Source organism: Henckelia pumila, chromosome 1, assembly GCF_033568475.1.
Source record: "Henckelia pumila isolate YLH828 chromosome 1, ASM3356847v2, whole genome shotgun sequence".
NCBI classification, from domain to species: Eukaryota; Viridiplantae; Streptophyta; class Magnoliopsida; order Lamiales; family Gesneriaceae; genus Henckelia; species Henckelia pumila.
In genome coordinates this window covers 162270186-162284865 of record NC_133120.1, presented here as the reverse complement: position 1 = coordinate 162284865, position 14680 = coordinate 162270186, and the positions used below count along the sequence as shown (strand labels likewise).

The window sequence follows — 14680 nt, the reverse complement described above, 5'->3', positions numbered from 1 at the left end:
AACTTCACACATCCCTTGTGCAATAGCTCGATATTCAGCCTCGGCACTACTCCTTGCTACTACGGTCTGTTTCTTGCTTCTCCATGTAACCAAATTTCCCCACAACTTCGAGCAAAAACCAGAAGTTGACTTACAGTCATCACTTCCAGCCCAATCAGCATCAACATATGCCTCAATGCTGCGGTTATTATTATTTTTGAGAGCATAAGTCCTCGGCCAGGAGTTCCTTTGAGATATCTTAAAATATGATTCACTGCTTGTAAATGGCTTTGAGTCGGAGAATGCATGTACTGACTTACCACACTAACGACATATGCAATATCAGGCCATGTGAGAGATAAGTATATTAGTCTGCCAACCAAGCGTTGGTATCTACCAATGTCTGCATAAGGTTCATTCTCCTTAATGTTGCTCTTCCAATTCTTTTCCAAGGGGGTTCCTGCCGGTTTTCAACCCAATTTTCCAGTTTCTTGCAACAAATCAAGAGTGTATTTCCTTTGAGAAATGAAGATACCATCTTTACTTCGAGCTACCTCCATGCCAAGAAAATACTTTAAAGATTCTAAATCTTTTATTTCAAATTCTTTCCTCAATTTTCCTTTGAGCTGAAGAATCTCACCATTGTCATCACCTGTAATTAGGATGTCATCCACATACACAATAAGGATGGCCTTCTTTCCACTTTCTCCTGCTTTGATGAAAAGAGTATGATCTGTCTTTCCTTAACTATATCCCAGTCGCATGAGAGTGGAGCTAAATCGAGTGAACCACGCTCGTGGGGATTGTTTCAACCCATACAATGATTTCCGCAGCTTACAAACTTTACCTTGCTCATGTTCTGACTGGAAACCAGGTGGAATCTTCATGTACACCTCCTCATCAAGGTGACCATTTAGGAACGCATTTTTTATGTCTAGCTGGTGCAATTCCCAATCCAAGTTTGCAGCAAGAGACAACAACACGCGTATTGAATTGAATTTTGCCACTGGAGCGAATGTTTCTTCGTAGTCTATTCCATATGTTTGAGTAAACCCTTGGGCCACCAACCGAGCTTTGTATCTTTCAACTTCTCCATCAGCTCTATACTTCACTGTAAAGACCCATTTACTTCCAACCACTTTCTTATTCTTGGGTAGATCCACTATATCCCATGTTTCATTCTCATGCAAAGCTGTCATTTCTTCCAGTACAACACTTTCCCATTTTTTATCTTTCAAAGCATCATCAATATTTTTGAGAATTTTCACACTGTCGATTTTTGCTATAAAGGCCTTAAAAACAGGAGAAAACCTTTTACAAGTTAGAAAATTTGCAATAGGATGCATGTTACAAGATCTTACCCCTTTCCTTTGTGCAATTGGAAGTTCCAAATCTTTGCAAACAACAGGTTCCAATTCTGGGATCGATGATTGGTTGTGCTGAGAAGGCTTTGGTCTGTGAGAGTAGGTCTGAAGAGATTTATTGGAAATTACCTCCTCTTTTACTTTTCTCCCCTTTTCATGAATTTGGATAGGGCTTGAAACAAGTATAGGAGCTGAATTTAGAAGAGGAGACACATCTTCTGATATGGGTAACGATATAGTAGGATCCAAAATACTATTCTCGTCGTTATTTTCCCCCTGGAGAGGAGAGAGAGAGTAGAAAAAAGTATTTCAAAGAAAGTTACATCCAAAGAGACAAAGAACCTTTTTTGTGAAGGTGAGTAGCACTTGTATCCTTTCTGGGTTGGGGAATATCCTACAAAAACACACTTGAATGCCTTGGGATCAAGTTTACTTCGGTTTGGCTGTTTGTTATGGACAAAAACAGTACAACCAAAGATTTTTGGGGATAAAGAATTGAAAAGATTAAGGTCAGGAAAACTAGCAGCTAGGGCACTCAAAGGGGTTTTGAATTTGAGTGTTTTCGAGGGTAAACGGTTTATCAGATAGGTAGATGTGAGAATCGCCTCCCCCTAATAGAAATTAGGAATGGAGCTAGTGAACATAAGGGACCTAGCAACTTCTAACAAATGACGATTTTTTCTCTCTGCCACCCCATTTTGTTTTGGTGTATTGACACAAGGGGTTTGATGGTGTATCCCATTTTCTCCCAAGTACTGGTTGAATTCACTTGATAGGTATTCCTTTCCATTATTTGTGCGAAAAACATGAATATTGGACTGAAATGCATTCAAGACAAATTTATGAAATTGTTTGAACCAGTAGAAGGTTTCAGATTTGTCCTTCATTAGGTATACCCAACACACCCTTGTGTGATCATCAATAAAGGTTACAAACCATTGAGTTTTAGTGAGGTTCGAAGTTCTAGCAGGTCCCCATATATCACTATGGACTAGGTGAAATGGCTTTGAAGGCTGATACACATGCGTAGGATAATTGGTGCGAGGTTGCTTTGCAAGTACACATTGTTCACATTGAAAGGAATGTTGATCTTTATTGATAAAAAGATGAGGATACAAAATTTTCATATACTGAAAGCTAGGGTGCCCCAAACGTTGATGCCACAACATTACATTAGAGTTAGAAACAACTGACATAGACAGATTTGATGACTTAGACTGGCTAGAATTCTTTGTTTCCAACAGATAATACAAACCATCTTTCCTCTCAGCAACTCCAATCATCTTCCCCGAAGAATTGTCCTGAAATTCACAATGAGAAGGAAAAAAGGTTACAACACAATTCATATCCTCGGTTAGTATGCTTACTGACAGGAGATTGTGAGATAAATTTGGCACAAATAACAGTGATTTTAGTGTCATATTTGATAGACAAACCGAGCCCTTCCCTACAGCAGGTGATACTTTTTCATCAGCAACCCAAACATCAGTTTTGTTGTGGCAACTGTTATATGTGTAAAAAATGGCCTTTGTTCCTATCATATGGTCTGAGGCTCCTGTGTCCACAATCCAGCAATCTGTGTGTTGGGATTTTGAAAGGAAATTCTGATGAATTATACCTGTTTTGGCCATAGCAGCAGTAGGCGTTTTTGAGGTTTGATTTGCAGATCCCGTGGATGCTCTAGTTTGTTGCAACAGTTGACGCAACATGTCCAAATCCTCACTGAAGAATTCTGGTCCAGTAACGCTAGAGGTGGACTCAACAAGATGGGCTGATTTGGGCAGTTTTTGTTGCTTCTTGGGCTTCCAATCAATGGGCTTTCCATGAATTTCCCAGCAAGTATCACGAGTATGATATGGCTTTTTGCAAAAATCACACACCACTCGACTATCAGATTGATATCCACGAGCTACTTCTAGTTTATACGGCACTGTGTGACGATCTCGATTGAAGCGATTTCCGTCCTGTTTGTGCGCAATCAGAGCAGAACCCTGGGCATCTAAGGAAGAAGTCTCTTGTCGTGGGGAATGCAACATAACACGTCGTCTACTTTCCTCCCTTCGAACTTCAGCAAATGATTCCCGAAGAGACGGAAATGGTTTTGTCCCTAGCAACCGTCCACGAACTTCATCCAAATCATGATTAAGACCTTGTAAGAAATCAAAGGTGCGCTCCTTTTCAAGCATCGTCTTGTATTTTGTTGCATCAGTTGTGCAGGACCAACCCATGTCATAGAACAAATCGATTTCTTGCCATAAGTCCATGAGAGAGTTGAAGTACTCTGTCACGTTCAGACTTCCTTGCCTCGTGTTTCGAAGTTTTGAGCGAATCTCAAAACATTGTGAAGTATTTTCTATGTCCGAATAGATTTCTTGTACAGCTTTCCAGATTTCCATAGCTGTCTGGTAGTACAAGTATGTGCGGCCAATGCTTGGCTCCATAGAGTTTATGAGCCAAGCCATAACAATGGAGTTTTCGGCTTCCCATGAACTGAAGCTTGGATCAGTTTTTGATGGAGCCTTTTTTGTACCTGTCAAATATCCGATCTTCCCTCTTCCCTTGATTACAAGAATGACGGATTGGAACCACTCTCGAAAATTCAACCCATTGAGCTTGTGTTGGTTTGCAGCGAATGACTGTCAAATGAAGGATTTGAGGATATTGGGGTTGGCGGAACCACCTGGTTTACCACGGTGGAGGATTCTGAAGCCATATTATGATAGGCTGTAAAACTCGCAGAGATGCACACCCAAGATCGGTGTCTCTGATACCATGAAACAAGAAGAATTTCGTAAATCTTGCTTACTTTTCTACTGAAAAAGTACAGCCTTTTATACAAGTTACATCATCATAATAAAGGTAAATAGATCACTAATTGATCTCAAGATAATTTCCTATTCTAGATAATTTACACAAAAGAAAAATATATAATATAGTAACTACAATATCTCTTAAATATTTCTGAAATCTTCAACATTAAATACCCAGGGTTTTGTTTGATGCATGCACGGTTAGCACGTTTTCAAACAGATATCTGTAAGGGTTATAATATTGAAATTATACCACATTCTCAGTCGTGTGTGGATGATAGATCAAAGGGTTTTTTTCCATATTCTGTTTCCAGATTTGAAAGTGGATTGTGGTAAGTTAGACTCCTGCATCCCAGTTATTACATGGAAGTGGCCTAATTTTGTTATTAAATTATCCGGTCTCTTGATACAGCCTCATCAAGAACAAACAAGTGATTTTTGGGAAATCCAAGGGGCTGCGGAAATCCCTCACGAGCATGATAAGCGAAGCAAGAGAGGACGCACCCTCTCCAGAAGCACCTTCTTCATTTTCTGCCATTGTTTTGGGTGCTGTTTCGAAAACCATCACTACCTGTTTAACATTCCCTGCAGCAACGTACAAAAAGAGGTCCATCTTCCCATTCTTTTATATCAACAAACTCTTAGTAGCCTACATTCCAAGATTTTGAATCACACAAATTAGTCTCTTTTGAATATTTATGAGCAAAATTACAAGAGTTTGCATATGTATCTATTTTATTCTTCTGCTCGGATTTGGACTCGAACACGTCTGTTTCATGAGTTCAAGTGAGAGAGCATTTTCTTACTTCTTGGTTCAAAACAATGAGATATTTACCCAGAAACATATGAATAAATCCAAATTGATTCAAAGTGTGTCGTCAAAAATAAGAAATATAATTGATACTTGGAACTGTCCTGTTATGGACAAAAAAATATCTCCATCAATGGTAGAAACTCAGAGGATATTCCATAACAAAATGTCTTCTTGAAGGGCATTTTAGTCAGAACGCCATAATGCAGCTATTTTCGTCTTCCAAACTTCAAATGAAAATGAAAAGAAAATTAGTGGACACAGTTAAATTTGGATAACGTGGCTAAAATCTCAAATTCCATGCATTCCATGAAAGCACACTCTCTGGTTCACACACACATTCCTCCAAAATGAAAACCATAAGTTTATATACCTGAAAAAGTTTCCATCTTTCCGTACAAATGGCCATCACTGCAGATGGACGTATCGCCCTATCGGCTGCCGGAGTGCAGCGCAGCACGGCTCGATTTTCCGGCATAACTGGGAAGCATGTTAAGTTTTGTAATGGACAGTTGATGGGAACGAAGCTGAAGTTTACTAATACATCACCTCAGAAAAGGAACAATGACAATGCTGTTAGGAGTCATGTCCACATGTCTCTTACTGCAGAAGTTGCAGGTGAGACCAAGGTGAGTTTCTTGGTAAATTCGAGTGATACAACGAGATTCTGAGAGACCATATAACCCTTTCCTAAGCTCTTTGCACATGAAAACTTTTACGTTTTGCGGCGGAAATAACATTAGCTTTCAATTCCAGGGTTCAAGCGTTTGCAAAACTTGAAATTTTGATCAACAGAATCAAGACTTTTTCAAGCGAGATACGACATACATAATGATAGCTATGGATTAAAATCAATGAAAAGAGAATGTGCTACTGAATTAATTTTGCGTCTGCAGTTGAGGGACCTGGAGATGGAGAAGAGGGACCCCAGGACCGTCGTGGCAATCATACTCGGTGGGGGAGCTGGAACTCGCCTGTTCCCGCTCACAAAACGACGTGCCAAGCCTGCTGTGAGTCGGAATTCTTACTTACCGCAAATGCATTTCACAGCCATTCTAACCAACTTAAAATGATGATGATCTTGATCCAAAGATCTCACCTTAGTCCAGTTTAAGCTGTGCTCTAGAGGCTCGATGACTCAAAGTCCATCAAATATTCATCCTGTTTATTTATATTTCAGGTTCCCATTGGAGGATCATATAGGCTAATTGATGTGCCTATGAGTAACTGCATAAATAGTGGCATCAACAAAGTCTACATTCTCACTCAGTTCAACTCGGCATCGCTCAACAGGCATCTTGCACGAGCTTATAACTTTGGAAGCGGGTTTGGGGATGGCTATGTCGAGGTAAACTGTTTCAACTTTAACTCTTCAACCTAATGTTATACAAGAAACAAAGTAGTCCAGATGGAAAATGAACCATAAATTTGTCGATGGAGATGCAACTGAGTATTTATACACAGGTTTTAGCTGCAACGCAAACTCCAGGCGAGGCTGGTAAAAATTGGTTTCAGGGTACTGCAGATGCAGTGCGGCAATTTCACTGGCTTTTTGAGGTATAAAGCTACACTTTTGTAAGGAGTATTAGGAAAACTATAATGCACAAATACTACTCAAAATATGAAACTTCTAAGACGAAGCCAGGGATTCAGTTTGTCATGCTAAATGAGCAGCTAATGTTAAAAGGACATGATCTGCTAAAAGTTTTTACGACAAAGATCTAAAACTAGTACGTTAAAGAACCATAAATAATTTGAGATTCGTGAATGCGTGACATTTACATGGCGATGTTGCTCCATGCACCATAGGATCCAAGAAGTAAGGATCTTGAAGATGTTCTTATTTTATCGGGCGATCACTTGTATAGGATGGACTACATGGACTTTGTACAGGTAATCTAGAAATTACATGCAGAATATATAAATATTAACGGTTAAAGTGTGTAGGTTCTTGAAATTACATCAAATAACACTCCACGATCTGCAGAGTCACCGGCAAAGTGGTGCAGATATTACAATTTCATCTTTACCCATAGATGACAGGTAGACCTTTGTTTCATTGCAATTAATTCCACTTACAGGCTTATCTCAGCAAAGTTGTAAGAAAAATAACAAGAAAACTAAGAAGGAAGGCAAAATTTGCAGAATACGATTGCAAACATGCACGAATGAAAACTTTCTTGGATCTTGTGCCGAGACAAGAATACATTCTGGAAACTGTGATGATGAAAAATAAGATAGAAACAGAAAGTGATAACCAAATATACAAACACATGTCAGCAGACATCGTGGATCCCTTCACATTCAAACAAATTAACATTTGAAAGTCGATTATCCATTTCCATGGCAGCCGTGCATCAGATTTTGGTTTGATGAAGATTGACAATGAAGGAAGGGTCATTTCGTTCAGCGAAAAGCCCAAAGGGAATGAGTTGAAAGCAATGGTAATTGCAAACAAATCAACGAATTTGGTCTATTGTTGCCTCACCTTTTAAAGGGACACATTTAATTTGTTATATGTTACAGGCAGTAGACACTACCGTTTTGGGACTCTCACAAGAAGAGGCAAAAAAGAAACCCTATATTGCTTCAATGGGAGTTTATGTCTTCAAGAAGGAAATACTTCTGAATCTTTTAAGGTAATTCTGTACAACCTATCCTATAATAGCAAAATGCAGCATGAAGTTTAAGGGCCCTTCAGAGAACAAGTGAAACTAGGATCTCTGTTACACTGTGGCAACACCAGTGCCCGCCCAATCACAGCTCAAGGAACATGAGAGACAATTGAGTATTGTTTGTTTCCTGTTGATTCAGATGGCGTTTTCCGACCGCTAACGACTTTGGGTCAGAAATCATCCCGGCCTCAGCTAAAGAGTTCGTTATTAAGGTATCTGAAAAACTTTTTCATTGCATTTCTATTAAGTTATATATCGTTTATTCGTGAATCTTTTTTGTCCCTAGCAGCAGCATAATTAATAAAATCGTCTTACCAATCTAATAACGCAGATAACTTTAGATCCGCAGACCTGCAGGTTGGATTTCTAAATAATTAACTCTGGCAAAAAAATATATTCTGCAGGCCTATCTATTTAACGATTACTGGGAAGACATTGGTACAATTCGGTCCTTTTTCGAAGCAAACCTTGCCCTTACTGAACATGTAAGCATTCTAGATCGCAAAGTTCACCATCTAATATGGTTCATCAGATTCTTGTTCTTTTTCAATTATTATTCATCTTTTGTCATTTCAGCCACCACGATTCAGTTTCTATGATGCGACAAAGCCTATCTACACATCTAGAAGAAACTTACCACCATCAAAGATAGATGACAGCAAGGTTATTAAATATCTACACAACCTAGTTTCTTTAAGGTGTCACAAATTCTTCACCACACTGCAGCACTTATAAACTCACCGCTTCAAAATTGAAGCCTCAAATTTTCATGCACATCATAATGAAGCTTATTCTTTTGCAGATCGTCGATTCAATTATATCACATGGTAGTTTCTTGACTAATTGCTTTGTTGAGCACAGTGTTATTGGAATACGATCACGCATAAACTCCAATGCTCACCTAAAGGTTTGTTTCTGACACCAGTAAGTTGAAATTTCGATAACATTTTTAGTGCTATATTATCTTGGATCATCAAACAAGGACCAAGGACCATTTTCCTGCAATACATGCGAATGAAGTTGGCCAAATACACAGCATATGTTTTAGGTTTAGGGGTTTCTGTCCATTGCTCATATTTTCTTAACCATTTCAGGATACAGTGATGCTGGGGGCGGACTCTTACGAAACGGATTCTGAAGTTGCCTATCTTCTTGGAAAGGGAAAAGTTCCAGTCGGAATTGGAGAAAATACTAAAATCAAGTACAGGAATCTTCCCATGAGTAAATTTTCACATGCATCTCTTTCTCATTAAGTTTTCTAACAAGTAACATCTCTATTCATTCTGTGCAGGGAATGCATTATCGACAAGAATGCCAGAATTGGTAAAAATGTGATCATTGCAAATTCGGAGGTAGGTTTCTCCAACTAAAATATAATGAAAAATATTTACCAAAAAGTAGCTTATCCCAGCTAAAGCCTTGTGCTCAATTCCTGGTGCTTATTCCCCACAAAACTTTCATCAAATGATAAGGATCTGAGATAGAATTATTTATGTTGTTATTTCAGGGTATACAAGAGGCTGATAGAACGTCAGAAGGATTTCACATCCGATCAGGTGTTACAGTAATTATGAAAAATTCAACAATTAAAGATGGAACTGTGATATAGCATTGTATTTGGTCTCTCTGATGTCGAGTTTGGTGAATATCCAATATCCTGAGATGTGTGAGCTACCGCAAAAGTATGCAGAAGTAAAATAATATTAATGGCTCATAATTTTCCAACGTTCATACGCATTTTCATGAAGTTAACATTTTCACAATATGTAACCTCTTATTTCCAGAATATGTAATGAAAGTCCTGGCTAGAATCAAGGATTCTCCAGACGTTTTTGTTGAATCTCTCTCTCTCTCTCTCTCTCTCTCTCTCTCTCCCCTCAAGTGTTAACTGGCATGGAAGTCATGCATATCTTCTTAGTTATATGATTTTGAGAAGAAGCTAAAACAGTCTATGACGAACCCTTGGTAGCCAAAGTGCTTGATTGTTACCATGCTAGTCATGGACTCATAGGTCAGATGCTAAACCGCACTAAAAAATCATTCTACCATGGGAACCAATGATGAAAGTTCATCTAGCATCAGGTAACCCTAAGAAAATGATGCTTGATAAACTTTTCTACGCATCAGCCAAAGTCAGCAAAAGAAAACATGAGTTCATTCAGTTTGGTCCTTTGAGTTAGTGCTTCAGTAATCAAACAGAGGTAAATGCATAACCACACAGAATAAAGAGGACAGATATGCGAAGCTAGAAACAGAGGAAACTAAACAACTAGATATATTTCCAATAAAAAAGAACGCAGTTGTAGCTATATGAATAATTCTTCACATTGAAAGAATAATTCGTTCTCAAATCTCTGCAATACAAAGCGTTCTTCTGATGTTAATATACTGGTAACATAACATTTACTATCTGAGAATGGCTTTCTACCGGTTCTTCCAGCTCGATGGAGGTAACTTATAGCATCTTTTGGAAGATTAAAGTTGTAGATGTGGGTTGTCTCAGGCAGGTCAACCCCTCTAGCAGCTATATCTGTGGCAACAAGAAGATAACCACCTGCTTGTTTAACATCCTGTACCAAAGTAAGAGTTATTAGAAAGTAAATTGGCACCGACATGTCACAACATATCTATAAGCAGCTGATAAATTGATCGGAGGGCCTAGAGGTACGAACAATGATGGATGCTGCTCGTTGGTTGAAGTTCATTTCTTCCTCCAGCACAACTATTTCTGGGCACACCCTGTGTGAAGTCCTCAGAAATTCAAATAAAAGAGTCGTGGGAGGAGAATTTCCAGCTTTTTTTGACTTTTCCGACTGCAGAGTTAATTGCAAGACAATGTATTTTTCAGCTCAAAATCAAACACATCAAATATTTTCTGAATTTGATTATCTAAATCGTCTTCATAATTTAGAAGTCTAGTATCTTGAATGAGAAGATGATTAATTTCATTCAAACTAGATGGATCTTTCCAAAGTAACCCACTTGTGACAGTGCTTGATGTTTACCAATACCAAATCATAGCTCATGACAACATAATGGATTAATAGCTCATCGCAATGACGATACTTGAGTCCTGAATGTTACAGAACTGATTTTGGATGGTGCAATTCTTATTTCAGGTTTGTAGAGGCAGTTTATTTTCATAACCAATACCCTTCATCATAAACTATATCCACATTTGGCAATTGCAACAGAGTCTTATGTATTTCAATGGTTCAAAAACTATGCACTAATAATAATAGGAAACTAACCCTATTCATAGAGCAATTCATAAATACAGATAATCGTATAACATCCTAAATGCATTTTGAGGGCTATAACGGGTACATACTTGCTCCCCAACAAAGACTATGGCAGATCGAGGTGCGTCTGACTGTAGTAAATGTAGCAGTGTTGAAAACCTCTCCCCTCTACCACATATCTGATACAGAGAGAGAAAGAACTATGTGAAGGCGAGTAAGGTTGCAACAAGAAAGCATAAAAGGTACGAGAGTGGATTGGACATGGCAAAGATTGTCAATAATTGAGAAAATGAATAGCTGCACAGTAATAAAAGCTAAAAATGACATGGACAAGAGAGTAGCATCTTCTCACCACAAATCTATGACGTAGGCATGAAGGCATAGGTTCAACAGGATTTATATGGACATGAGAAACAGTTGCCTGTTGCAGTAATTGAAATAGCAAGATGATACAATCAGCAGAAAACAAAAAATATTTTAAAAATGATAAAAACGGACTTGATAAATGCTCAAACCTTAGTCCATTTCTGCTGTATGCAGTCATAGAGAAATCGTCTGTGCTGGGGAATTGATGCACTAGCAAATATGGTTTGACGGTTATTGATTGAAGAGTAGGTAGTCAAAAGCCTCCGTAAAGAACTCACTTCTTTAGAAGAGTTGAACAAAAAATCAACCTACACATTCGAGGAAATATTCCATATGCTCCAAGTGTCAAAAGAGGACATCAATAATAATTAATCACGAACTCCAAGCATCAAACTCACAATGATTACCTCATCAATTACCAATACACGCATGGCATCCAACTTAAGAATTTGCTTATCAAGCATTTGACATAGACTCCCCAAGGTTGCAATTACTATTGCAGGGGGCTCCACCTGTCGAAGCATAGTTTTCAAAGGTTTGACTAGATAATCAGAAGAAACATTGAGTAAAAAGTCAAAAATTATATTACTTAGGTCTAACTTCGGTTAAGAACTAAATAACAGCCTTTGTGGAAATTTGAACTCAATTTGTTTATATAGATTATTTAGTCGTCTTATATATTATCTGGTTATTACAAATTCAATATTATAAGTATTGTGGCAGAATATAATATAATGTGTGGTTATGTTCAAGGAAATGAAAACATTTCTTGGAAACAAAATCATAGCTTTATGCTACTCGATGTGTCTTACCACATCCTAGAGAGCCATTGCTTCAAGAAGCTTTTACTTACCTTTAACCAACTCTTATGTCTTCTCAATGTTCCGCCATCCAAAAGAGCCATGACTGTACATGAACTTTGTTCCGACTCTGGCTCAGAAGATCTTGCGGCCAACATGCGTGCAACTTTTGCAACCTATGTAGTGAAAAGGCTTGAGATACATGTTGTATAGCATAAATAATTTACAACATGATTATTAAGAATATATGGCAATTAGAGAAGCAGGACAGTGTCCGACCTGCATACCCAACTCCCGGGTGGGCAGGACAATTAGTGCCTGAACAGCCGATCTCTGTGCATCGACAACAGAAAATATCAAGAGCAAATATGCCAGGGTTTTTCCTGAACCTGTCTAGAGAACCAAGGAGAAAGGAAAAGATGGAAAGATCAATCATCAGCATTCATCTAAGGCTTGGGATGCAGAAACAATGAAATCATTGCTCAAATTATTCAATGGAAACTTAATTATCATTCTTCTCGACAACAAATCACAAGTAACTAGAGATAGAAATGCGGAATTTTCACTCAAAACCTGGCTGTCAAGATCCACTTGCAGAACAGTAAATTCCCAGTGCATCTCTAAACAGGTTAAACTAATTTACTTCGAAAATGCAACAAATGATAGGAGTTACGGTTTCCAAAACATGCAATTATCTCATGATTGATAAGCTAAAAAGCAGAACCATGAAACTTATCCATCATCACAAGGGACAATCTCTTACCAATAGAGCAACAATGTAAACATATCAGGTACTTACATGAATACACTTGGGCACCATTTGGCTCATGGGATGAGATGATGAAGAACAAGGGTAATAAATCAATATATATAGATAAAATAATGATTTATGGTTTTAACCCTTAATAGAACTTGAACCCAAAATTAGATGAAACAAAAATGTGTAATCAACTAATAGAGCAGAGGAACATTAATATCACGTTGACTCTGCCTTTGTCCCCGCATTTTAATATTTGATACTTGGAAGATGAAGGTGATGATGATTTTAATATTTGATCTCATGTTTCACTTTTTTTGAAATAAATTGATTTTATTTTATCTTTTTAGAACATTCTATTTATTGTATGTTATTTCCGTGAGGCGTGCACTTTAAGCCCCAAGACACCTGAGCGCTTATGTGCCTTGCACTTTTTATTGCTATGGTCGTCGTACCAAATGATGAAAAATCATTACTCTTTAGACACGAGAAAGGGAATTTTCTCCACCCGTTTCTCGCGTCGAAGAATAGGAAGACAACTAATCCCTCCTAGATTTATTTGTTGCGCACATTTATAATTCCACACTTATTGTGACTATCAATCACAATCTTCTTCTATTTAACCAAACGATAGATGATTCTTTCATCATGAGAAGGAATAGTTCTTAAAAATAAAGCACATGATCCAACATCTTATTTTTACAAGCCAAAAGCCAATGAGGAACACTACTTTGAAAAATATACACCCGCATTGGTTCATGGGAAAATGTTTCGACTAACACTACAGCATAGATCAACTTCGATCATGTAAATCAATTATTAACCAAAAACAAAAAAATCCCAATCAAAGTTTGATCTTTTACCAAAAAACTAAAAAATCAACCATACCAACCTGAGCATGAAGCACGCAGTCACAACCGGAAAATAACACCGGCAGAGCTTGCCTCTGCGCTTCTGTCGGCACAACATAACCAAGCTCCTCGGCCCTGCACTAATTCTATCCAATATTTTAGCATTGAATAATTTCTCCTTCCAAATTCGAGGCTAAATCCGCCCACCCCATCACAAGTAAATAATAAAGCAACATCAAACAAGCAAGAATTCCAAAAACATGCCTACGGACAACGTGATCGGGCACGTGGGACTGACACAGTTCTCGCAGAGTATAAGCAGTCTTGTTCTTGGCTTCATCATCGCTTGTTGATACACAAGTAGAACTTGGAGAAACAGATACAGAAAGCACGCCAAAATTGCGGCTTTTGCACTCAGGTAACAATGAATTCGTGAAATTGAGCCGTGCGAGAACTGATTTATGCGGTTTCTTCGGGGAGGTCCACGAAACGAGACGCAGGTGCGGCGCAGGGGAGCACGCCATGGGTGGTGAGCTATTATCCAGTTGCAGTTGCAGTTGCAGCTCAGTCGTGCTCAAGTTCTTTAAAATAAAAATAAGAATAATTAGATTTATTTTCTCTGCATATTTTATTTTAAAAAATCATGTCTCCGTTACATATATTTAAATTATTTCATCTCAAGAATTTTTTTCCAAAACTTCATATAATATTAACGCTTAAATATTTGTATGTATTGTGTGAACTTAAATTAAATTTTTTTATCTAAAATATATTTTTTATATTTATGTAGATGTTTAAAAAGTTTTAATTTTATTATGCTTTGTTTAATTTAAAACAAAATTATCAATATAATATAATAATGCATGAACCTCTTAGAATAACTACTTTGGTCAAACTAATGGATGACAAAAATATATCTTACTACTTATAATTATCATCTTTCAATTTTATTTTTTAATTTAAAAATATAAAAATATATTCATTACTTTTAGATGTAATATAAATTATTTACGTACGTCAATTTT

General features: G+C 37.6%; 2 protein-coding genes across 3 annotated transcripts; one reads left to right on the top strand and one right to left on the bottom strand.

Annotated features, from left to right (window-relative positions):
• The first annotated feature begins 5225 nt into the window (after nucleotides 1-5225).
• LOC140876000 (glucose-1-phosphate adenylyltransferase large subunit 3, chloroplastic/amyloplastic) lies at nucleotides 5226-9479 on the top strand. The gene is made up of 15 exons (XM_073279838.1): nucleotides 5226-5593; nucleotides 5861-5974; nucleotides 6145-6312; nucleotides 6429-6521; nucleotides 6774-6857; nucleotides 6952-7007; nucleotides 7315-7408; nucleotides 7491-7603; nucleotides 7779-7851; nucleotides 8044-8124; nucleotides 8216-8302; nucleotides 8442-8546; nucleotides 8734-8840; nucleotides 8931-8991; nucleotides 9147-9479. Exons 1-15 carry the CDS (start codon nucleotides 5366-5368, stop codon nucleotides 9246-9248), a joined length of 1566 nt encoding a protein of 521 aa, XP_073135939.1. The 5' UTR covers nucleotides 5226-5365; the 3' UTR covers nucleotides 9249-9479.
• A 429-nt stretch (nucleotides 9480-9908) lies between these two features.
• On the bottom strand, nucleotides 9909-14211 carry LOC140876001 (DEAD-box ATP-dependent RNA helicase 58, chloroplastic). Of its 2 annotated transcripts, none has more exons than XM_073279839.1 (10): nucleotides 13920-14211; nucleotides 13697-13790; nucleotides 12327-12440; nucleotides 12101-12223; nucleotides 11655-11759; nucleotides 11397-11555; nucleotides 11234-11302; nucleotides 10971-11060; nucleotides 10312-10452; nucleotides 9909-10209 (listed from the first exon to the last, which is right to left on the bottom strand). In XM_073279839.1, exons 1-10 carry the CDS (start codon nucleotides 14177-14179, stop codon nucleotides 9946-9948), a joined length of 1419 nt encoding a protein of 472 aa, XP_073135940.1. In that variant the 5' UTR covers nucleotides 14180-14211; the 3' UTR covers nucleotides 9909-9945. The 2 variants fall into 2 exon arrangements, with proteins under 2 accessions (XP_073135940.1, XP_073135941.1); XM_073279840.1 differs by having other exon boundaries at nucleotides 12327-12436; nucleotides 13920-13962.
• Between the last annotated feature and the right edge of the window lie 469 nt (nucleotides 14212-14680).